This window comes from Mytilus californianus, unplaced genomic scaffold (assembly GCF_021869535.1).
Source record: "Mytilus californianus isolate M0D057914Y unplaced genomic scaffold, xbMytCali1.0.p SCAF_3, whole genome shotgun sequence".
NCBI lineage: Eukaryota > Metazoa > Mollusca > Bivalvia > Mytilida > Mytilidae > Mytilus > Mytilus californianus.
Window position 1 is genome coordinate 1,557,181 of NW_026262679.1, and position 26,985 is coordinate 1,584,165.

Genomic DNA, 26,985 nt, shown 5'->3' on the forward strand with positions numbered 1-26,985 from the left:
AAGTTCTTTTTGGATCTTCAAACTAAATATTTTCATTAAACATGTACGGCTTTTTGTGAAATAAGGTGTATGTGGCCTTACTTAAAATATGCCAATGTATGAAGGTTACACACATTAAATTTCAAGACTCACGATTATATATAAATTGTGTGTAATGACTCTGAAATGCCTCTGGGAATAGAAGGAGAAAAGAAAAACAATGCAAATCCATGAACACTTTTATTAATAGAATAAAAATTTACAAATATGCTCGATAGATGGAAGGTTTTAAATTACTATAGGGATAAGCATGAAGAAAAATCAAACATAGTGTTTTATTTAACAAACATAGGAACTTTCTTCATATATTATAATATCTACAGAATATTGACTACCTGCACTAATGCAATATCTAAAAGAAACTTATCATTCCACCATTTATTATAAAGTTAAGACAAACAGCATCTCTTCTTTCCCTTATGATACAGTCCACTTTAAGAATGTAAAAACATCCTGGACAATAAGCATTTTAATTTCATTCATCAGTGAATTTTACAGGTAGAAACAATAAAAATGCAACGCCATATAGCATATCAATGGTCTATTTAATATCTTTGTCTTAACCAGACCAAATCAATGGAGGTTCCAGAGTATGAGAGGGCATATGAACATCAAAACAAATTTAAATCTCATGTTTTTCATGATATATGTAAATTTTTAGTATATAATTGTCCAAAAATTTGTGGCGCCTCGCTCTGCTTGCCAGCAAATATTCAATTTTTGGGAATTAAGCCTCCTTTTCAATAATCCTGTATCTGCTCCTGCAAATCACCAAACAATACTTTGAACAAAATTATTTATTTTCAATTGACTGAAACATAGTTATGAAGATACTTGAAATACTTAGAACTAGAGTGAATTAAAACTCGGCATTGTTATTTTATTTCAGTTTGTAGACCCCAAGTAGCAGCAGTAAACACCAAAAGAAAATGATATCACAGTTGCTTCCCTTGTTTAGAGCTAAGGAATACTTCAGTTGCCTCTTTCAGAAAGCACTTTCAAAAATTACTTAATCTGGATTACAATAATCAACTACAAAAAACTGTCAGTGTCTATCACAAATTGGTTATTGAATATCTAGTGAGTGTGTTCTTGCATACATATTTCCTTACTTCAATAAGAATCAAACAAAAGGAACAGGCTAAACAATGATATTGTATAGAAAAATCACTGATCAACAAATCATCAGCATAGAAAAGTATATTCTGAGTAATATTGAAGTTAAATCTAGTGCTGCAGAAGGGCACCTGTTAACAGGTAAGACTTAGTCTATCTCTTGTTAACAGGTAAGACTTAGTCTATCTCTTGTTAACAGGTAAGACTTAGTCTATCTCATGTTAACAGGTAAAACTAGTCTACAACAAACAGAGATTTATGGTTTTCTTTGAAACTGGTGTATATCACACTATCTTAACTTATCAACTGTTAAACCCTTGACAAAATGTTTCATCTTCTATTAACTTCATTACTTACCAAACCATTTAACCCTTGAAAACAATACATGTCATGTGTCAACTACATTACATATAAAACAAAAATTGTATTCCAATTAATGCTAAAATAATCCTTCAAATATAAATTCAATATATATTTTTGCACTTTTTTTTAATAGATCTAAAAGTCTGTTAAACATCCATATTTAATAACAAAAGGAGTAACTTTGGTAAGATGGCCCTGAATATTTTGTCCATTGTTTCAAGATATAAAATATTTCAAGTTGACGAAAAAACATGTACAAAAGTGAAATAGAACAATTTTTTTACAGCTTTTCTTATTGTTAAAATTTTCAAATCAAATAGGCTTCTATGTAGAGATTTTGGTGAAATTTGACAGAATCATCAGGATTTCAACCAAATTAAGCCTAGGAAACACAATGCGCAGCCTTTGACAAACTAAATATTCAAGACAGATATGTAATATGTTACACAAACAAAAGGTCAAAAGATCTATTTTGTCCTTGCATGCACTATTATGTTTTCAGTAAAAAAAAACAGTGGAAATTTAGCAACAACTTTAATTTTCAACAAATAGACACATTTCATGTCTAGTCATTGTTTTTGCTATGATTCATTGAGATACAAGTCAATAAATCCTAATTTGAAAATTTAGCTCGAAATAGGGGCCATTTTAGGGCCTTATCAAACATACTCCTTTGAACATCTTTGATAAATTTCAATGTTCTTCTGATGTTAAACAAAGACAATTATAATACAAATATTGGATGTCATTTTAATGGTAATTATTACAAATAAAGCACTTTTTTTTTATAACATACTCAATTATAAGAGAAAATTCAAAAATTCACAAATAGACTATTATAATAAACTTAGTATGGAACAACTTTTCAAATACAACTAGAGGTATACTGTTGATTTTGTGTTTTGAAATTTTGGCACATGTTGTTGTCAATAAAACCCCTTTTTAAGAATAGCTTACTATAGATGCTGAATTTAAACAGAATATTCTTCAGCATAAAGAGACATGGTATTCACAAGAAGATAAAAGTGGCTACTATACATTCTTTCTTACTTACATATGAGAACATAAAAATAAATAATGGCTAGTCAGTACATTTATCAGATTGAATATGGGATGCTTTAGTTAAAATTTGTTTCCTAAGAGTGCATAATTATCATGACTTCGATCGCCATAATTTATGGATGTTTTCTAGATGGTCTGCTGCCCTCTGACTTACATTAAGTGCAGGATGCATTGGCTGTATACCTTCTTCTCCTACCAATGACATACCACATACTCCAAAATAGGCATGGAGGGCATCTGGAATATCAAAAACTACATTTATATACCTGCATTCTTTATTTTTATAGTTACTATAAATTCAGAAATTATTGCATGCACTTATTATTGCCATTTTTGAAGAATGGACAAAAATGCCAGATTAATTATTGCGATTTAAGGAAAATCTGCATACAGATATATATGTATCAGATATCAGAAATTGAATTCTTATTATTGCAATAATCACTAAGTCACATTATTCCCATTAACAAAAACCTCGCAATAGGTGGTGAGAAATATTTTTATTACATTCAACTGTTTTATTCCTGATTTTCCCACTTATAAAATTTTTAAAGTTCTGATTGTCCCGCATTATTTTATTATGTTAAATATTCTTAAATAAATAACATAATTGTTTCTTATTTTGCAGTATCAAATCAAAATTGATTATTGCAGGAGGATACTAGTAGTTGATATCAATTTTATAAATGTTAATATAAATCATTGACATATAACATATAAGATATCTACTAGGAATTTAAAAAAAAATATCAATATTTTTTTTACCAAATCAGTCTCAAAACCCTTGTCAGAGTGCTCATAAAAACAAAAAGAATAAGAAAAAATGTGTGTGCATGTGTTTAAAATTTGAATAATCATTTCCAATCACAATGTTACATAGTTACTAGATAATTATAATTTGAATAATTAGAGGGAAAGGCCCAAACCTACATTCTTACTTAGGAAAAAGAGGTATATGTGACCTAGAAGTGTCATCAGTGTATTCTGAACATACATTTATTTATAGAAAAAGAACAGATGAATGTTTAACATCCAGAGTATGTATATATATGGAATATATTTTAGTTCTTTGTTTAATGAATATATATATTATCAGCCTAAAACCTGTCAATTTGAGAATAAGTTAACGAACATGTAAAATTATTCTCATTTCTTTGTTTTTCTTTACACACATCTTTTATTTCTATTCTATTCTTGATAATTCTAATTTTTTCAATTATGTTTTTGTTAAATTTTAAATCTACTTTTATCTTCTATGAAGTTAAAATGTATTCTATTTTTTTTTATAATATTGTTTTTAATTTGAACAGCAGTTTAACAAATTATCACAAAACAAAATAAAATATACTTAAGGTTTAATTTGTTTCACAGAGCTATGGTCATGGATAATTCTTTTTTTACAAAGTCAGATTTTAATCAATTTGTATTTTTAATACAGAATGTCGAATTACAATACGAGTTATCTACCTTGGTGCATAATATGATAAGAAGACGTCGCGCACTGAAAAGCAATCTACACTCTTGATTGTATATTTCCGTAAAAGCCAAAGTTACATTTAATTTATTCATTTTTCTAATTCATTTTATTCATGTTTTATTTATTTACTATTTTACTGAGAGGCTTTAAAAAATAATTAAAAAAAAAAAAAAACCAAGATTATTTCAATTTATTCTTCGCAATCTGTTTATATAACCCCTTAAAACATATTTTTTTTTATCACATATCATTTATTTTTTATTAATGTACGTCATACTTAATTGTGTCATTCCTATTTTAAGTTTTTTTTTTTTTTTTTTTTATTTAATTAATGAAAAAATTGTGTAAAATTCGGATAATTTTAAACATTTTTGACATTTTACTACGTTTTACAATTTGTATTTGTTAAATAGTTATATATTTGTATATATAGTGTCTCATAAGCCTGTCTAGGCTGGGTATTTGTCTTATTTTATTGTTATGCAATGTATTTTATATAACCTGTATAAAAATCTGTAGACAAGTATGTGACACTTTAATAAAATAAATTATTATTATTATTATTATTACTATGTAAATACCAATGTTTTTCCATGTTTATTTCAAATTTCATAAGTTACAGTGATTAATTACCAGTAATTATCTGATACACACTCATACAACGTTTAAACTTCCCAGTTGTCCAACAAACATCTTCCCGATTGTTTTTAAGATTTATACATAATTTGAATATTCTTGAAATTTTGTTAATTGTTTAACTAAATATTTTTTACTTTTGTATTTCCCGTTTACAATTTTTATCTGCACATTTGTTTTAAATTTTACTGCTTCAAAATAAATTCATGGTGCTCATATTTCACAAAACACACAAAAGAATACACTCTCAAAAACTAGTTTGAGGCGCACTGAAAAAATGAGAAGAAAGCATGTTGAAGGTATCTATAAACTGAAATTTTACACATCTCCTTTCATTTCTTTACACTGAAATAAGTATTTGAGTATTTTCAATTACCACTGTTGTGATATAAGCTTTATATAAGTAAAAAAATCTTTTTTTTTTAAATTGCATACACATTCAAAATCTTGTTTCAGAATTATCCATTCCTGGAGTATCAATTAGGTTATGTATGATTTTTCAAGGAGTGTATTAAATTTAATTACTATGACTCAATATGTACAAGTTTATATTTTCACTGAAATTTACTCAATTTGGAAATTAAAATATCATTCAGAATGAAAGAAAGAAAACAGACAAAAAATTTATACATCTGTAAGCTAAGTAAATTAAACTGAGAGGACAATATAAAGTAACCTTCTTACCCTGAAAATATTATAGATCAAATATATCATCAAAGACAATTTATTTCCAAAGATAACTATTGTTCCTACATCTTAATTACAGAGTCTTTTGATTGGTTGAGAAGCAACTTTGCTGCTAAGCAAGCAATAAAAAACATAAAGCCACACCTTAAGTGAGAAATGTGAAGAAATATTAAGTTAATGGTCACACGTTAAAAAACTTAAGAGCACTTTAACAGAAGAAATTAATTTTTATTTTTCCAATTAATGAGAGATTTTAATTTCAGATTTTTCTAAAACCAAAGTGTCGATTTGTATCTGAAGATTATGTACCTATAACTACAGAATCCAGTTACAAATAACTATATACCATCACACAATATGCAAATTAATTCTTTGATCCTTCAATCAACTGTCTTTGATCAAAGGTAATAGTGGCCTATGTCGTGATCATCGTATAATGAATAGCTAGTCTTAATGATCTGAGGTGCAGTTCTTACTTATCTGATCATACATTCCATGTGTTACGTTCAAACAATGCTGATGTATTTGCATAACATAATGAAAGTTTCAATCAATTTTAATTAAGTAAAATTTTTAATTCCAAATGTAAACTTCAACACTTTAAATAGAACGTTAAAGTAAATATCCCATTTAGTTATCTTGCAGTAGTAAAACTAATTCCTTATTAATAGGAATTAAATGAAAAATATCATTAGTAAATATTTAGGAATAGCTTTGATCTTTTTAACATTAAATTTTATTTTGTTTTACAGTTTACAAAAAATGTAGGTCTAAGTTCATTGTTGATGACCAAACAGTGATGTATAGGTATTTGCTTTTGTAGCTTTTGGTTTTTAGAGTGGGTGGCTTTTGTCAAAACTTCCAATCATACCATACCTCCTTATTTTCATATTATAGATGTATGTTTGAATATAAGAGTATATACATATTATTATGAATTTTTTCCTCATTTTCCATAGCTGCAGATGATATTTTCAAGGAGTAGGAATGGTGAGGTTTACAGGATTTAAAAATTTATCTTCAATTGTTTTCCACATTTTTTATTTTATATTACAGTAGCAGTCTTTTTTTTTTAAGCAGTCTGAAGATTTATCAAAAGTCTGGTAGCATTTGGCCCTTTACAGTATTTTTCAGACCAATTTTGTAGTGTGATAAATTTCGATCAAAACTTGAATCTAATTTCTCCCAACACACAGATGTTCTTTCACCATAGTTTTATTTCCCCAATTCAATAGTTACCAAGCAAGTGAATTCAACTAATGCACAAAAAATGTTTCAGCTAGATAGAAACACTGGTGGTCATTTCGGTTGATAACTGATAATGATTCTAGTTAATTTTACTCCATATCTGTTGACACATTCACAATGATTTTGTTCATATTTTTGAGCCGCCTAAAAGCTTCAGCAAAAACCTTTGCTTCTACATACGATTAAAAATGTTCTGTAACCAAAATGTTTATATCAAATCCATACACACAATAATTTTCTGGATCATGGGTGGTGGTAACAGTTATCTATGTTAAAATCTGTTATAACTTGTGTAAAATTGGATCTAAATTGATGTTACATCATAAATTAAGCATAATTTAGGAGTCATTACTTCATAATGGATAATGCGTTTAGCTAAAAAGATATTTTTTTGTATACTATTTATATCACAACTATGTCAATGTAAAATTTGTAGTATTTTAGCCAGATAGAAAAGAAAAAAAATCTTCAGGCCAATTTTAACTCTTTGTGACCACTACTCCTTTGTTTTTTTAGATTTACTTTTTTTTTTCATTTTCATTTTTCAGTAACAGTGCAAAGACACTCCTGTTACATGGTAGGTAGGGTCAATATTACTATTCATTTTACAAAAGTTTGGTAGTATTTTGTCCTACATCCAGTATGCAGAAGGTTGCACTTTATGAGTGTTACGGTGGAGTTTAGATTTATAGAGAAGATTTGCAAAGATTTCTTATAGACAGAAAATACCAATGGTTTGACACAAAAGAGTATTTTATGTGAAACAATCATCATACTTGGATTGTTATCACATTTAGAATATATTTTGACTAATCTCTAATATCATAGTGATATAGAATTGTCTTTAGTATATAATCAATATATATAGTATAAACAATTATTGTACCTGGTGTGTGATCCGGCCATTTAGCAAAACCTCCCGTTATACTATTTTGTGTTTTTAACATATAACCTCTATTGAAACCTTTGTCTGTTAATTCAAACATATCTAAAAGCTGAAAAATATATAAAGCAATTTCATCATTATCTATAGCCACTAGAAGAATTCAATACATATAATTATATATATATTTATATAAACTGGGCAAATTCTAAAACACTGTAAATTCAGAAATTATTGCATGCATTTATTATTGCGAATTTTGAAGAATGGACTAAAATGAGAAATTACTTATTGTGATTTCAGTAAAATCTGCATACAGTTATATGTATCAGAATGCAAGTTTTTATTATTGCGATATTCATTTAGACGCATTATTCCCATTAATAAAAACCTCGCAATAATTTATGAATTTACAGTATTTGAAAATAAATTTGCCAAGAAAATAAGTTTTTTTAAGTAAAATCTGTACGGCTGATTCAGACTAGGCTTGTTTTAACCCTATGTGCATCAGCCGTAATAGAACAATATTACTTCCAGAAAAAAAACTTTCTATCTATTAAATATGAACATGGAAATTTTTTCACACCATTTCTGTCATTTTTCAAAGCTTGAAATTCATGTTTTATATTCAAGTTAATCCAGAGAAGTTCAAATTATATAGAATCAACAATTCTACAATATTATCAAAGGAACCAATATCTGTTTGTATACATTTTTCTATTTTTGATGTAAATTTGTTCTTTGTAAATAATAGTAACCTGTCTGCATACACTGATTAATATTTTTGATATCATTAGGTTCTGTAATGCATGTTTTCTTCACAAGACCTTACCAGTAAAACATTGATTTGTGTAGATTTATGTGTAGATATATGTGTTAAATATTATCAAGTTATGCTTCTTTCAATATACAAATTTTACAATGAATAAGTATATGTGTGTGAATAAATATCACATGGCCATAATGTGGTGAAATTACATATCTAAAGGAAACAATTATTTTTTTAAGAATAGCATTTATAATTGAATTGACAAATTACAAAGAAAATTGTTTTGAAGATCCAACAATTATTTTCACAAAATATTTTATGACAAAAAATAAGTGATTTAACATTTCAGAATAACTTACAATAAATTTTTATTGTAAATATTTTGGCAGAAGTAACTGCAGATCCCTTGCCATGTGTTTAAAATTAAAGGTAAATTCAACAGCCTGGAAAAGATAACACTTCTAATGAACCCACAGATAAATCACAATTGAGAAGAATAGACCATAATAATACAGGAAACACTCATAATGTGATCATGTATGAAAATTAACTAGCTGATCTATTCATTGCAAGCTGGTCACTAAAACAAAATGACTGATCTTATATTATGAATGTCCAAGATTCGGAATAAATATTTCAGTCATTTGCATCAAATTTTAGGCCATGAGGTTTTCTATATCCTTAGTACAATGTATATTAATTTTAACTCTAAAACCAAAACATATTTCAAGCATTTAGTATTTTTAGCCAACTAAATCCTTCATTTAAAAGCTTCAATTTAAACCTATTTCCAGACCCTTAGTAGGATATATTCAGAATTTTACCTTTCGAAATCCAAACATATTTCGTGGATTTGGTATTTTTTAGCCCATTCAATCCAATACTTTAAAGCTTTAATTTGGTCTAAAACTATTAAAGAATACACGAATAGAGCTCAATCACCCTAAAAATATTGTCTTATATAAATAAAAAAAAAAAAAACAACTGACCTTTAATGTTGCACCAACCCAAAACGAGTAACAAGTATCAACAGGTTTATTTGGTCGTCCCTGAAATCCTGTCTGTTGTCTACTAATGCACCATTGTTTTAAACGTTTTATTTCCTTTTCATTAAAGGCTTCATACAGTTTGTCCATTAGAACTAGTGCTGCTATTGCACAAAATGTTGATCCACCTTTAAATATACATACATATCATTTTTTTGATGTAAAATGGAATCTTACTATCTCTTTTAATAAGAAACTTTTTATATCTATAAGAAATTAACATTCATTGTGGTTAGCATTTTCTTTCTTGAAAATAACTGATTATTGGCTATTGATGAAGTTAGTTCTGTTGTCAAATACCTTAGGTAAATTTTATCTGCTTTGTTGGTTTAATTTTTGCATATCACTAAAAATTATATTTGAGAGTTAACTTGTAAAATAAAAACACATTACAACTAAAGACCAGAACCTGAGTTGCTTATTGGTACTCATTAAGTGCAATGTTGACCTGAATGACAAAAACATTTGTCTGATAAGGTTTGGTTTGAACTGATAAAAGGTTTTAACAGAAAGATTTGCAATAGTAATTTCCAGTTTGACCTATGCTTTTCATCTTATAATACAACTGAGTATAAAAAAGTAACTAAAAAGTAAAATAATACAATATACTGAACTCCTAGGAAAATTAAAAACGGAAAATACCTTATCAAAATGGAAAATCAAAAGCTCAAACGAATGGTGACATGATTTTTTTCAACTGTTTTTTACCTGAATTGCAGTAAATGGTTAAGGACCATCCAACTAATATAATTACTCAAAGCAGCACGAAAACTATATGTCATATAGAACCCTATGAGCCTCACAAATACAAAACAACCCTTTAAACTACACTGTCCCAACAAGGGAATATATGTGTATAAATAAAATTAAAGAGCGATAACTGTGGTTTGGGACCAGCATGTGATTCTTTATCTATAGTTATCACCCTTAGCTTTTGTTTACTACCTGAATTTTTTATTAATGTGGACAACTGGATATGAACATGTTTTCAATTTTCAAAGTTATAAAAAGAAATTAAATAGATTAATAAAGATGATAGGTTTTTATGCAGTGATCTGGCTAAAAAATAAAAAGCCCAAAAGACAAACAACAGTTTACAAAACACAACATAGACTGAGCAACACGAACCCCACCAATAACTGGGGGTGATCTCAGGTGCTCTTAATTGAATTCTAAGGATGATTTCAGGACTACCTATGACAGTTCAATTTGAAGATAACACTATTCCAGGTATATTTAACAAGTTAATTAATAAACTGTCACATTAACAAGAATGAAGTGACTAATTATTGTTTTGTTGTAAACAGTCAATTAAGATCAGATTTAACTTCATGTTCATGAATAATGTCAAACACATCTTATTTCAGTGGATTTTTTGCATTTTAGGCATGAAAAGTATTACATGACTAGAATTGGGATCAAAATAGGTCATACAATAATGTGCTACTTCATGCACTGGTACATATAGCACTGAGAAATCCAGGTGAGCGGATAAATTCCACAGTGTGATCTGCAAAAAGCAGGTTATTTGACAGGAACATAAGAAAACCAATAAAAAAGAAAGGGGTTCCACATACCCTGCCTAGTCTTTAAGGTGGTACCCAACACCTTGAGTAACATTAATTTGGCTCGTTTAATTTTCATAAAATTTTGACAAAATGTTTACTTTGACCCTTTGACAAAAATATAAAAATTTCAAAAAATTTGAACCAACCACTTTATCAGAAAAATTTCATTGGTTATATAGCAGTTTGACAAACACTAATTTTTTATCATTGAGAAGCTTAATATTTCCTTAACAATACAACTTAATTAAAACGTTTAGCTGATTTTTACAGAGTTATCTCCCTGTAGTGTTAGGTACCACCTTAATAAGGTCAAAGAAGTGTAACCATCCAAAACATTATCTTCTGAAAAAAATCTTAAAGTCTACTATAAAGCATAATAAACTGTTAACACAGAGATATGCAAATGTTTAAATTAAATGTAAGTTATGCAAATATTCAAAGTCAATGAACCATGACTGATGGTACATGGCTAAATAATCTTCATGGAAATGAGATGTGCCAATGCTAATACAACTGAATACCAAATACCATTGACTTATCATAAGTCATTCCCTTTAAACAAACCTAAACACAAACATTAACTTGTAAACTATGTAAAAGTTTCAAAGTCAATGAACCATGATGAGGGGGTGAGGCTTTATAATCTCCATGGAAACAAGACTTCCAAATGCCAATAAATTTGCATACCAAATATCATTGACTTAACATTAGCAGTTCATATTAAACTGATCTAATCACAAACTAATACATGTGAACTAAGCCAAAGTATCAAAGTCAATAGACCATGACTGAGGGGGCAGAGCCAAATATTCTCCATGGAAATGAGATGTGTTAATCCCTATACAACTGCATACCAATTAACATTGGCCTACCACTAATGGTTCCCCTTGAACTGACCTAATCATAAACTAATACATGTAAACTAAGCAAAAGTTTCAAAGTCAATAGACCATGACTGAGGGGGCGGAGCAAAATAATCTCCATGGAAATGAAATATGCCAATGATTATACAACTGCATACCAAATATCATTGACCTACCACTAGTGGTTCTCCATAAACTGACCTAATCACAAACTAATACATGTAAACTAAGCAAAAGTTTCAAAGTCAATAGACCATGACTGAGGGGGCAGGGCCAAATAATCTCCGTGGAAATAAGATGTGGCAATGCTAAAACCACTGCATACCAAATATCATTGACCTACCACAAGTGGTTCACCATAAACTAGACCTAATCACAAACTAATACAATTGTTGACGCCGCCTACGCCGGAAACAGCATACCTATGTCTCGCTTTTTGACTCCGTCAAGGCGAGACAAAAATGGAGCAAAAACACATTATTTTTAAAGAATTGTATGTCTATGAGGATAGATTTGGTGATCTTATCTAAACCTACCATGAGCTTCTGTACCTGGTCCTTGACCAATGCCTCCTTCATATGACTGTAAACTATATAATGAACCTACCATGAGCTTCTGTACCTGGTCTTTGACCAATGCCTCTTTCATATGACTGTAAACTATATAATGAACCTACCATGAGCTTCTGTACCTGGTCTTTGACCAATGCCTCTTCATATGACTGTAAACTATATAATGAACCTACTGTGAGCTTCTATACCTGGTCCTTGACCAATGCCTCTTTCATATGACTGTAAACTATATAATGAACCTACCATGAGCTTCTGTACCTGGTCCTTGACCAATGCCTCCTTCATATGACTGTAAACTATATAATGAACCTACTGTGAGCTTCTATACCTGGTCCTTGACCAATGCCTCCTTCATATGACTGTAAACTATATAATGAACCTACTGTGAGCTTCTATACCTGGTCCTTGACCAATGCCTCTTTCATATGACTGTAAACTATATAATGAACCTACCATGAGCTTCTGTACCTGGTCCTTGACCAATGCCTCCTTCATATGACTGTAAACTATATAATGAACCTACTGTGAGCTTCTATACCTGGTCCTTGACCAATGCCTCTTTCATATGACTGTAAACTATATAATGAACCTACCATGAGCTTCTGTACCTGGTCCTTGACCAATGCCTCCTTCATATGACTGTAAACTATATAATGAACCTACTGTGAGCTTCTATACCTGGTCCTTGACCAATGCCTCTTTCATATGACTGTAAACTATATAATGAACCTACTGTGAGCTTCTATACCTGGTCCTTGACCAATGCCTCTTTCATATGACTGTAAACTATATAATGAACCTACCATGAGCTTCTGTACCTGGTCCTTGACCAATGCCTCCTTCATATGACTGTAAACTATATAATGAACCTACCATGAGCTTCTGTACCTGGTCCTTGACCAATGCCTCTTTCATATGACTGTAAACTATATAATGAACCTACCATGAGCTTCTGTACCTGGTCCTTGACCAATGCCTCCTTCATATGACTGTAAACTATATAATGAACCTACTGTGAGCTTCTATACCTGGTCCTTGACCAATGCCTCTTTCATATGACTGTAAACTATATAATGAACCTACTGTGAGCTTCTATACCTGGTCCTTGACCAATGCCTCCTTCATATGACTGTAAACTATATAATGAACCTACTGTGAGCTTCTATACCTGGTCCTTGACCAATGCCTCCTTCATATGACTGTAAACTATATAATGAACCTACCATGAGCTTCTATACCTGGTCCTTGACCAATGCCTCCTTCATATGACTGTAAACTATATAATGAACCTACTGTGAGCTTCTATACCTGGTCCTTGACCAATGCCTCCTTCATATGACTGTAAACTATATAATGAACCTACCATGAGCTTCTATACCTGGTCCTTGACCAATGCCTCTTCCATATGACTGTAAACTATATAATGAACCTACCATGAGCTTCTGTACCTGGTCCTTGACCAATGCCTCTTTCATATGACTGTAAACTATATAATGAACCTACCATGAGCTTCTGTACAAGGTCCTTGACCAATGCCTCCTTCATATGACTGTAAACTATATAATGAACCTACCATGAGCTTCTGTACCTGGTCCTTGACCAATGCCTCCTTCATATGACTGTAAAATAAATAATGAACTATCATGTCATAACTTACCACTGAAACCAAACAGGTGTTAACCAAATTGTCAGGAGCCTGTAGTACAGTGGTTGTCATTGGTACCAAGTCAGGAGCCTGTAGTACAGTGGTTGTCATTGGTACCAAGTCAGTTGCCTGTAGTACAGTGGTTGTCATTGGTACCAAGTCAGGAGCCTGTAGTACAGTGGTTGTCATTGGTACCAAGTCAGGAGCCTGTAGTACAGTGGTTATTGTTGGTACCAAGTCAGGAGCCTGTAGTACAGTAGTTGTCATTGGTACCAAGTCAGGAGCCTGTAGTACAGTAGTTGTCATTGGTACCAAGTCAGGAGCCTGTAGTACAGTAGTTGTCATTGGTACTAAGTCAGGAGCTGTAGTACAGTGGTTGTCATTGGTACCAAGTCAGGAGCCTGTAGTACACTGGTTGTCGTTGGTACCAAGTCAGGAGCCTGTAGTACAGTGGTTGTCATTGGTACCAAGTCAGGAGCCTGTAGTACAGTGGTTGTCATTGGTACCAAGTCAGGAGCCTGTAGTACAGTGGTTATTGTTGGTACCAAGTCAGGAGCCTGTAGAAAAGTGGTTGTCATTGGTGCCAAGTCAGGAGCCTGTAGTACAGTGGTTGTCATTGGTACCAAGTCAGGAGCCTGTAGTACAGTAGTTGTCATTGGTACCAAGTCAGGAGCCTGTAGTACAGTGGTTGTCATTGGAACCAAGTCAGGAGCCTGTAGTACAGTGGTTGTCATTGGTACCAAGTCAGGAGCCTGTAGTACAGTAGTTGTCATTGGTACCAAGTCAGGAGCCTGTAGTACAGTAGTTGTCATTGGTACTAAGTCAGGAGCTGTAGTACAGTGGTTGTCATTGGTACCAAGTCAGGAGCCTGTAGTACACTGGTTGTCATTGGTACCAAGTCAGGAGCCTGTAGTACAGTGGTTGTCATTGGTACCAAGTCAGGAGCCTGTAGTACAGTGGTTGTCATTGGTACCAAGTCAGGAGCCTGTAGTACAGTGGTTATTGTTGGTACCAAGTCAGGAGCCTGTAGTACAGTGGTTATTGTTGGTACCAAGTCAGGAGCCTGTAGTACAGAGGTTGTCATTGGTACCAAGTCAGGAGCCTGTAGTACAGTGGTTGTCATTGGTACCAAGTCAGGAGCCTGTAGTACAGTAGTTGTCATTGGTACCAAGTCAGGACCCTGTAGTACAGTGGTTGTCATTGGTACCAAGTCAGGAGCCTGTAGTACAGTGGTTGTCATTGGTACCAAGTCAGGAGCCTGTAGTACAGTGGTTGTCATTGGTACCAAGTCAGGAGCCTGTAGTACAGTGGTTATTGTTGGTACCAAGTCAGGAGCCTGTAGTACAGTGGTTGTCATTGGTACCAAGTCAGGAGCCTGTAGTACAGTGGTTGTCATTGGTACCAAGTCAGGAGCCTGTAGTACAGTGGTTGTCATTGGTACCAAGTCAGGAGCCTGTAGTACAGTGGTTGTCATTGGTACCAAGTCAGGAGCCTGTAGTACAGTGGTTGTCATTGGTACCAAGTCAGGAGCCTGTAGTACAGTAGTTGTTATTGGTACCCAGTCTGTCATATTTGTTTTTCTTTAATTGTTTTGTTATAAAGTAGGCCATTAGTTTTCTTGTTTGGACTCTTTCACAATTTTTTATGTTGGGCCCTTTAAAGCCAACTATATTGTATGGGTTTTTCTTATTGCTAATGGTCATATGGTGACCTATAATTGCTTACTGCCACTTCATCTTAACTCTGGAGGATAGTTGTCTCATTGGCAATCATACCACATCTCCTCATTTTTATATTGATATTAGTTGAAAAGCTTTAAAATTGAAATTGATCTGATCAAATGCAAGAAAACTAGTATGGCTAGAGGTATAGTGGGAGGCTTGAGATCTCAAAAAACATGTTTAACCCCGCCGCATTTTTGCGCCTATCCCAAGTCAGGAGCCTCTGGCCTTTGTTAGTCTTGTATCATTTTTAATTTTTGTTTCTTGTGTATAATTTGGAGTTTAGTATGACGTCCATTATCACTGAACTAGTATACATATTTGTTTAGGGGCCAGTTGAAGGATGCCTCCGGGTGCGGGAGTTTCTCGCTGCATTGAAGACCCGGTGGCCTTCGGCTGTTGTCTGCTCTATGGTTGGGTTGTTGTCTCTTTAACACATTCCCCATTTCCATTCTCAATTTTAGTATACAAGCTTTTGGTTTTGGTTGTAAGACAAGTTAATTAAATTATAATAAAACATATTTAAATGATAAGCTGTTCGATCCTGATAAAAAAGATATAATCAAACAAATTGAACTATGAGCTAGCCTATTTCTAAATAATTATACCCCACGATTGTTAAACAGGTAGTTGATGAGCGATGAATGTGACTACACATCAATATAGCATATTCATATGGAGCATCATACCATGTTTCAGGAAGCTCTGAATTGTAGTTCCTGAGAAAAATGTGACTGAAATGTCATACATAGCCATTTTGTGTAATAAAATACATGATATTATACAAGTGTTCAGCAAGCAGAATGTTGATATGCAATGAATGTGAAAATGAATTAAAGGGATTGAATGCCTGCATTAAGCTTTCTACCAAAAGTCAGGAAACTCTGAAAAGAAAAGCTTTTAAACAGTGTGCAATATTTATCACTGATCTAATCACATCAAAACATATAATTTGAATGTTTTCAACTGGTGAATGTATACTGATTTTACAGTGTCAGGGAAATAAAAAGGTCATTCCTTGGGAAATTTCTAAGATCTCCTTAATCAAAATATAATAAACATTTGATTAATTACTTAATCAAAACTATAAGTAGAACTATATACAAATGTAGCCTAAGGTAATCTGATAGCTATTTGAATTTTGTAAAAACATTTCCACAAAAATGCATTCTATGGAAAATATAAGCCTTTTCAAGCAACTTTGAATGAAATGGTGGGTATATGTCAAAGAAACAGCAATCCTACAAATGAAACCAAAACAACATTGATTAACATGTTTATCTTGATGAATTTCATTATGTTCAATATAATAAAAGATGTGGTATGAGTGCCAATGAGACTACTCTCCATCCAAATCACAATGTCATAAACATGTGAAAGCGCTCTCACAGGCAAACAACCCATAACTGTAAAATATATAATGGCATACACCACAAGCAAGGGGAAACATTCTACTGCATCCACACAGCACGAGCAACAAACCCTGCAGTAAATATAAATAAGAAGATGTGGTATGAGTGCCAATGTCCCCTTCACATCAGATGAAATATGAAAGCCTGATTTTTCATGAGATACTATAATCAATTTTCATATATTTCTAAACATATTCCTCATACTGTGTATTCATTATTATTTCGTGGGATACCAATTTTTGTGAATTTCAAAAATCAACTGATGAAGAGTCATGCTACAAAGATCATCATAATTTTTGCAGTTCAGTGAAGCTTTAATATAATCATATACAATATAGGTGAAGAAACGTATCATATTCCGGTAAACATTTGATTATGTTAAACTGTTCTAATGTATACTGAAATATATCTAACTTTATAGATCTAATATATTGAATATTTTCCCTAGATATTCAATAACTAATATACAGGGAAACGTAATTGAAGCTGTAAATTAAGTAAATTTTTAACAGCAAAGGTGCAGTAAAATTGATTAATTTGTGTTTAAAAAAAAATTTTCTTCAAGCTTGTATGCAGACTTTCATTGACTTTGGCAAAATCACGAATCAAATATCCTCGAAAACAAAATTTTTCTTTGATCCATGAAAATTGCTACCCACCAAAAAAAAAATCCACTGTAAATATACTTAAACATTAAACTATGTGCCATTAATTATGAATTCTTTTGAGAAACACTCTCACACAATAAAAATCCATGGTAATCAACTGTTAAGAAACATAAATTGAAGCAGTTCTTATGTTGAATTAAAGACACCCTATGACTCAAAAACATTTTATTTGGCCATGTAAACTATTACAAAAACAATTAAAATTTTATTACCTAAAAATCATCCATGGTTATTATGTGTTTGTTTGATATTTATAAGGGAACAGACAGTATCAAGATCTAATGGCATTGGTCCAACATAGTTTTAATTATCAGTTGGTTAAATTTATTTACTATCAACAGAATAGTTTTCTATTTACCATACTATTTTTGATGAATTGAACAGCTTTGTCTTTATTAACACCTCTCCAGTCATCCAATATATAACTTATACAGCAGGCACAATAAACAAATCTCATGTCATTCTCACTGCCCTCTGGTACACAACAGAAACTGAAATAGTAAAGTAAAAATACCCAAATCTCATGTCATTCTTACTTCCCTCTGGTACACAACAGAAACTGAAAAAGTTATGTAAAAATACACTAATCCGTGTCATTCTCACTGCCCTCTGGTACACAACAGAAACTGAAAAAGTAATGTAAAAATACACTAGTCCGTGTCATTCTCACTGCCCTCTGGTACATAAAAAGAAACTAAAAAAGTCATGTAAAAATACACTAATCTGTGTCATTCTCACTGCCCTCTGGTACACAAAAGAAACTAAAAAAGTCATGTAAAAATACACTAATCTGTGTCATTCTCACTGCCCTCTGGTACACAAAAGAAACTAAAAAAGTCATGTAAAAATACACTAATCTGTGTCATTCTCACTGCCCTCTGGTACACAAAAGAAACTAAAAAAGTCATGTAAAAATACACTAATCTGTGTCATTCTCACTGCTCTCTAGTACACAACAAAAAATAACAAGCATTCTATGAGTATTGCATGGCAATACATAGTCCCCTATTGGTTACAAATTCATTGTAATGGAACGACATTCTAACTTGATCTATAACTTGTCATGGTGTAAACTACATAAAAATATCAAGTCAAAATCTTCAAGCATGACGAAAAAAAAACTGTTGAAAACTGATTATTTAAGTGAATTTTCTATGTCCAAAGACCATACATAACTCTGCTCAAATTATCAGACTGGAACAAAATTCCAACTTGTTCTGTAACTTGTCATGATAAAACTATATACTAATTATCAAATCAATATCTTCAAGAATGACAAACAAACCTACATGTACCACTAAGTTCTTCAAACAATTTACCCAAAGAAAAGGAAAAAAATCCAAAATGTCATTTTGTCTTTTAAAAAGTGAGTTATTTCCCTTTGAACAGAAATCTACTAATTAATAAGTATTTCATCAAAAATATAATTCTAGGGAAAGGGTTTTAACTGAACAAAGAGAAAAGCTAAAATCGTGAAAATTGAACTTGACCTGTAACTTGTCACGATAAATCAATAAACCAAATATCAAATCAATATCTTCAAGCACGAAGAAAAAAAGTCTGGAAAACTGATTTGCCAGACTGACAGATGGACAGACAGACGGAAGGAGTGCAAACCTAAAGTCCCCATCGACTTCGTCGGTAGGGGACTAAAAAAGTAATGACACAATACACAAATCTCATGTCATTCTCACTGCCCTCCGGTACACAACAGAAACTGAAAAAGTAATGTAAAAGTACACAAATCTGATGTTATTCTCGCTGTTCCCTTGTACACAACAGAAACTAAATAAAACTAATGACACAATACACAATTCTTATGTCATTCTCACTGTCTTCAGTTACACAGAAACTGAAAAAAATGGTGAAATGTTACATAGCAAATATGATGTTGTTCTCACTGCCATAAGGTACACAAATATGATGTTGTTCTCACTGCCATAAGGTACACAAATATGATGTTGTTCTCACTGCCATAAGGTACACAAATATGATGTTGTTCTCACTGCCATAAGGTACACAAATATGATGTTGTTCTCATTGCCATAAGGTACACATATATATGATGTTGTTCTCACAACCCTAAGGTACACAAAATGATGATACATACCTTCCATCCTCCTGTTGTAGATATCTTAGTCCTGTAGTCACAGATCTTTTGTCTACACCTGACAAATCATTCCCTAATATTATCAATGACAATAAAGCTGTGTATGTATTTGCAATATGCCCTGAGTCAAGTGGAATTGGATGCTTTCTTGCCTAAAAAAACCAAACATCATTGAAAACTTAAAAGATGTTTGTTTTGAATACTTGGTGAGGTCGTTCACAATTTTAATGTCTATTATTGAGCTTTGCTACATGTCAATGAAGCTAGTAAATGAGTGCAGTATATATCCACCAATAAAATCAAGATAAATGTTGGATAGTACTCAAAGCAACACTTCCATACTAATTCATTTATAGACTGAATATCATAAAAATAAGGAGATGTGGTATGATTGCCAATGAGACAACTATCCACCAAAGTTCAAAGGAAGTGGATGTTGCCTGCTTATAAAAGACTGAAACTTATGCTTAGAGTCTAGAAGTTACAATATAAATTTTATCCCTTAATATTTTTATCTAGAGAATGAAATTGTTGTAAAACTAAAACTCTTTGAGACAAACTTGTCCTATTTGTAAATTTACCAACTTTGTTTTGTAGCAAGAAAATGAGTCCCATGACCCCAATTTTTTTTTCTTTCTGAAAACACATTTTAAGATCTTCTCATTTCTAAATGTATAATCTATACAAAATCTGATAATTTTGCAAAACCTAAAGCTTAAAAAAAAGCCTAGTAACCTATACTTTTATTATATTTCTGAAAAAAGTATGATATAAACTACATTTTGGAAAATTATTAAATTATTTTTAAAAAATCCATCAGTTTTCATTTAGAACCCCATCTACCTTAACAGGACCCAGGAACGTATATATTATGTTAGATATACTGTTCCCAGCAGGACCTTACAACGCAAAAAGTAACACATGTAAATATACATTAGGTAGCAAATGTAATGATCTAAATAATTATGATTTGATCTTTTTAAAAAGTTTTAAAAATTGCATCCAAACCTAGTACTTTAAAAATCAATTATATTAATAAAAGTTAAAAACATATATTTCCAATCTACAAGTTTTGCAAATTCCTGTTTTAAAAAGGGATATACATTATGTACATAGCAGAAAACCAAATAGTCATTAAAAAACCCATTTACTTCTGTCCTTTAAATATCTGCCACTGATCAGATTAAAAATAATTCATACATAACCACATTTTTAAATACCAGCCTCTGTGTGAAGGGAGATAACTCAAATTCCAAAACTCCAAAATCCTGAAGATTTGTAAATGTTCACATCAGAGCAATTTTTGAAGAATGGACAAATATGTGAGATTAATCATTGCAATTTCAAGAAGATCTGCATATTACAATGGATATATAATTTCAAGAAGATCTACATATTACAATGGATATATTCTGCCCCTGATTGACTACTGCTGTATTATTTGGGGTGAATGTAAAAATGAAGGGATAGCAAGAATTTTAAAACTCCAAAAAAGGGCAGCAAGATTAATTCTAGATGCAGATCCTTTATCCCCCTCAGCCCCCTTATTTAAAAAACTTGGGTGGATGACAGTTGACAATAGAATAAAATACCACAAATATTTACTTCTATATAAATGTATGCGTATGGAAGCACCAATGTACCTAGTTCAAAAGTTTAAACTGAAATCAGATAATAATCCTTACTCCCTGAGAGGCGTCACTCAAGGTAATCTGATAGTTCCTAAGCCAAAAGCTGAGCTATTTAAGAAATCTTTTGTTTATTCTGGATCAGTGTTATGGAATGGACTACCACACAAAATGCGTAAAGCTCAAAACACTTATACTTTTAAACAAAGTATCAAGAAGTACTTAACACAGTCCTGATAAGATTATATTTTCTACAATGTATTTGTATATTCTTTTATTTATATTTGTATTTGATTTTTTGACTACATGTACATCTTGAACAGCCTTATATCTTATCATGTTAGTAATATTACATTGAACTAATTGACTGTAAATTAACTATGTGTAAATATCTGTTTTTGATTGTATTGTAATTTGTATGTGAGGGCCTCAGGGAAGATTAGTTTATTGTAACTAACTGAGTTTACCCTCTTTAAATAAAGAATTTATTATTATATTATTATTATTATATAGATGTATGTATCAGATATCAGAATGTAAGTTCTAATTCTTGCAATTATTTGCAAAAACCTCACAATTATTTCTGAATTATAGTACTTTAATTAAGAAATACAAAAAGATTCATCATTCACCTCTTCAGTCTTGAATGGATTTCCTAATGTTGTCGAGCCTCTGAAGCCACACTGGTGTATATTACTATCTATAAATAACAAATATAAATACTTTAAAACCACATTAGTCTTTAGGCAATACAATGTATATAAAGATGACTTCACACATACATTTATATTTTTATATAAAACAATTTTCTAAAATTCTAAGCTGATTTATACCTTCCCAAAACTGTTGTTCATTCATTGGGACTGAGACTACTATAATACTAGTCTCGGATTGGGATGAAAATCTATTACAGAGTGTAATCAATAAATTTGCTTTACACTCTTTAAAACTTTATAGCACTGTATTCGTACTTTCTCTGAATGTTCGATGTTTACTTATGTTAATGAATTTGGTGTTATTGATGAATTTGAGTTTATCTAATTTTGCAGTATTTAAAGGAAATCTGTAAAGTTTCATGGTATTTAAATGTTTTACAATATAAAACAAAATAAAAATGGTTATTCAATCACCAAAAAAAAAAGAAAATTTACACAATAAAAGAGTCACATTTGCCTGGCTTTGGTCATTATTTGTTGGATTTAGTCCTTTTCTCTATAATTGTTTATTTTTTTTGTTCTGATCACTAATGTTGTTTTAACTGTTTCTCAGTCCTGATAATGACATGTCAGATGCATATATGGTATTAACCTGGGGGATGTTAATTGGTGGGTTTTTTTTCATTCGTGTCAATTACTTTTGTATTCCCCTGATTTCATTTTAACGAAAATATAACTATAGCGTGATGAATTTATCACATTGTATATATTGTACATGTATCTATTTTTCTGTAATTTGTCAGAGAGCCTCAGGGAAGATGCTTACTGTGTTACCTTCTTAAAGTCATTACTAACTTTACTTACTTTACTACTTATAGTTTCAAAATCTGAGGACATATAGGTCAAATGCATACTTTGCTTCATGTAATCTTAACTTCTTTTCTTTATCAAGTTTATGGAGAAAAGTAAATCATAATCCTATTCAAAATTAATATTAAATAGGTGTAGTTACTTAAACTACCATTGACATATCATTGCAAGCTATAGGTCACAAATTACATACCTATGTCATCTGGCAGCAGCTGCAAGGAGTATATCCAATTTATAATATTTTCTTTGTCATTTTCCAGAACATCAAGTGAGTCCAGCATATCTAATCCAGAGATTCCAAAAAATCCTACTGTCATTCTGAAATAAAAAAAAATAAAAAATTTACATTTCATAATTAAGGTCAGCATTAAATTATTTTGTTTTGCCTGCAACCACCCCATTTCTGTTGAGTATGGATAAGTACATGTGGATAGGCAAATTCTGTTTTTTGTTTTTTTATCTTTTTACCAGAGTTATGAAAAACTGAGTGTGCTGAACTGGATGTCTTTCTAAGGAATCTGATAAGCAGTCTTTTATGTAAATATACACTGTTACTGATAAACACACTAAAGTTTTTATAACTAGAACATACTATCAGTTTAACATCAGAACGGATTAAATAGAACAATATACTGTACAATAAAACTTGTTTTGCATTAAAAATTTTAAACTAATATTTGGCATGTTTGGTATGGAAATTTAAATCTTAAAATTTTTAAAAAATCTTTTACTCCCCCCTCCAAGTCATATATTGACACTCACAGATAGAAATAGACATGATTAATTGTACTACTTAGAATACATATACATGTATTTCATATCATAGAATTTGGAGCCCATAATTTGATATTTGTAAAATTTAGTTTAGACTTTAGGTTTAATACACAATCTTCCTAAAGATTTTATAAAAATTTCTAATATAATTAATATGGTAATTATTCCACCAGATAAGAGGTACATGTACATTGTGTGTGTCTGTCCCAAGTCAGGAGCCTGTAATTCAGTGGTTGTCATTTGTTGCTGTATATATATATTTGTTGTTTATTGTTTAAAACATAAATCTGGCAGATTGTTTTCTCGTTTAAATTGTTTTACATTTTTCATTTCAGGGCCTTTTTTTTAGCTTACTATGTGGGGGTTTTGTTCATTGTTGAAGGCTGTACAGTGACCTATAATTGTTAACCTTTTACATCATTTGATCTCTAACGGAGAGTTGTCTGAGTGATCTCGTCTCTTTGGCAATCATACCATATCGTCTTATCTTAATATTGCACATGTACAAATGTATGATAAACCTGCCTCTATCAGTGTTTTTAACTAGAACATGTGAAATGCAAGATTGTCTCTGAATAAATACAAACAAAAGCTGTGTATTTTTATTTAGAATAATGTGAGGGAGCACATCAGGGACTTACATAGCTTAGCTTGTTGCCAAATCTAATTTAATCTTAAACTTTATTGTTAACTACAGCAAATATTCTTTATCCTTTGATTGGCTTTCATACTCAAATATTGAATTAGATATAACCATTTTTGAAGCCTCTGATGGAGTAATCAATAAGTCAAATATACAGACAAATACTATTAATAACAACATTTTAGGGCAGTAATCACATGGTCGATAAGTAATTTCTGCATATTGTGCATTTATTTAGATAATCAAAGTGTGATCAGGTATTACTAATTAATTTGCCGATTTAAAGAAACATTTTTCTCCTGTTGATCAAACAAGTTAGCTTCTTGTTTTTATATCGTATTAAGTTTTTTTTTAATTTTCATTTTGATTGTTTTGTTTCGCTTTTGTAAATTTGGTTTCATTTTGTTTCGTTTGGTTTCAATCAGTTTTTATTCCATTTTGCACTTTACAGCTGGTACTTTAATTTTTACGTACTAATCACACGACAAACTGTCAGTCGCATGACCACAGGCATTTGTTTTATGAGATGGTAAAAGACCTCCCTCTTTCTTTAAAAAGTTATTCAGTTAGTGAAAAACTGGAAGTCATGTTTTTTGTAGGTGGTCAAGGGAAAATAAATTGATAAAGCTTGTAGATTGCACTATATATGTTATTGTAATCTTAGATGGTAAGTTAGACCATAATGAAGATTTCAACGAAATGTTAGAAATGAATGGTCCTCTTAAGACAAAGACCACTGAAGATTTGAGACTTTCTTCTTTGATGACCATTGCTCTGTCATCATTTCAATATATACATGATATAATTGATCATTATTCTTATTTATAAAAGGGCTAAACAACCCTTGGCATATTATTCATAAATATGAGTATTAGTTCTAAAAATGTCCATTTTTATATATCATTAGATAATTATCAAGATTATTATTTTTAGTAGTTAGTGCTTCAAATCTGATAAATTGCATTAATTATCTTTTGCCACCTGAAACAATTTTTTAAACCACAATATTGGTGTTGCATGGGTTTGTGGCTTGGTGGTTAAGACCGATGGCTACAGTGTTAAAGGTCTCAAGTTTGATCATGACTGATGGCGCTTGAATTTTCAGTACATTAGTAAAGTGATTTTCACTGTCCTACACACATCTCTGGTACCAAGCCCAGAGTTTAAACTAGAATGGGTACTTTGGAGGCTTCAGGTGGTCAAAGTGGCCCCTGACTTTGACCTGGAGATCAATCTGCAGATACATGTATCTGTTCAGTTTGTCTGTTCCCATCGAGAAGCCAGTGGTTCTCTCTGAGTACTTTAGATTCCTTCACCATAATAACAGCTTTCCAGTGTCCTAGCACTCCCTTTGTGTTGGGAATTATCCTTGGTGTAAAGAAGTTAATGTATACAAGATATTGACACATCTCCATTAATCCTAATAGGGGTGTTAAATAAGGGAGGGATCTACTTATGTGACGGGATTGCTTCCCTTAGTAAATGTGGTAGATACTTAGTCAGCTGTAAGCGGTTAAGCTGAGGAAGTACTTCTTTAGCTCAGTTGGTATACGCGCTGCCTTGTAACACAGAAGTCCCGGGTTCGAGTCCCAGTGGAAACAAAGATGATTTTGTAAGAAGAATCATGCTCTCCGGTTACATTGGCGCCCAACTAAAAAACCCACAGTGGTTAGAGAGGAATTCTAGCTAGGGTATGTATGTGAGAGTCATAATGGTATGATGACTCTTGAGGTGGGGGAAGTGTGACAGGATTGCTTCCCTAAGTAAATGTGGTAGATACTTAGTCAGCCATAAGCGGTTGAGCTAAGGAAGTACTTCTTTACACAGAGGTCCCGGGTTCCAGTCCCGTGGAGACAAAGATGATTTTGTAAGAAGAATCATGCTCTCCGGTTACACTTATATACATACTGGTACAATTTTGTATTATTTTTCAAGGAATACAATAGGCCTCATTGCTATTCAGGAATCTGCAACACTTGAACTATTGATGTCATACAACAATCCCTTTTCCTTTACGGCATCTGACATTTCCAGTTATGGCGTGAAAATTTAAGGGAACTTTTGTTATGTCCAAGTAAATTTTTGGCTGACAAGTAGCGATAAGGTGTATACTAGCACAGAATTTTGTTTCAGTATTGTACACTTCTGTTTGCCAAGTACAGGAGTTCCAAATATTGTTGCAAAGTGGATATGTGAAAATATGAGTCAGTCAACTTGTGCCGTTGTGGCAAGAAAGAGGGAGGGGCATTTGCCATCGAATGAAACAAGTGCCAGTGGCAGTGGTCATGACTGTCCCTTTTCGTGGTTTTTAAAATTTGGTAGTGCATTTTTGCTTCAGATCAAATTTTAATCTACATTACAGACCTGTTGTTGTCCAGAGAACAGTAGCGAGATGGCAGAATCTGAAGACATCTTTCAAAAAATTTAATGTGTTTCTTTTTTAGAAATGTTTGTGCCATTCGTTCTTTTTTATCTTCTAACACTGAAGAGTGTCTCAGTGGAGGTCTTTCTAAAAGCCAGTCTTGATCC

The 26,985-nt window shown here is 31.8% G+C and overlaps 1 protein-coding gene across 24 annotated transcripts; it reads right to left on the reverse strand.

Moving 5' to 3' along the window:
- Positions 1–206: 206 nt before the first annotated feature.
- LOC127733806 (geranylgeranyl transferase type-1 subunit beta-like) lies at positions 207–26,945 on the reverse strand. 24 transcript variants are annotated; one of them, XM_052243144.1, is made up of 11 exons: positions 26,821–26,945; positions 23,233–23,357; positions 22,146–22,213; positions 19,886–20,037; positions 18,134–18,266; positions 12,658–12,688; positions 12,364–12,378; positions 9,270–9,454; positions 7,515–7,623; positions 1,399–2,817; positions 207–1,341 (listed from the first exon to the last, which is right to left on the reverse strand). In XM_052243144.1, the coding sequence occupies exons 1-10, from the start codon at positions 26,913–26,915 to the stop codon at positions 2,672–2,674; spliced, it is 1,059 nt and encodes a 352-aa protein (XP_052099104.1). In that variant the 5' UTR covers positions 26,916–26,945; the 3' UTR covers positions 207–1,341; positions 1,399–2,671. The 24 variants fall into 24 exon arrangements, with proteins under 24 accessions (XP_052099104.1, XP_052099102.1, XP_052099111.1 ...); XM_052243142.1 differs by lacking the exon at positions 12,364–12,378 and adding an exon at positions 12,434–12,448; XM_052243151.1 differs by lacking the exon at positions 12,658–12,688 and adding an exon at positions 13,428–13,458.
- Between the last annotated feature and the right edge of the window lie 40 nt (positions 26,946–26,985).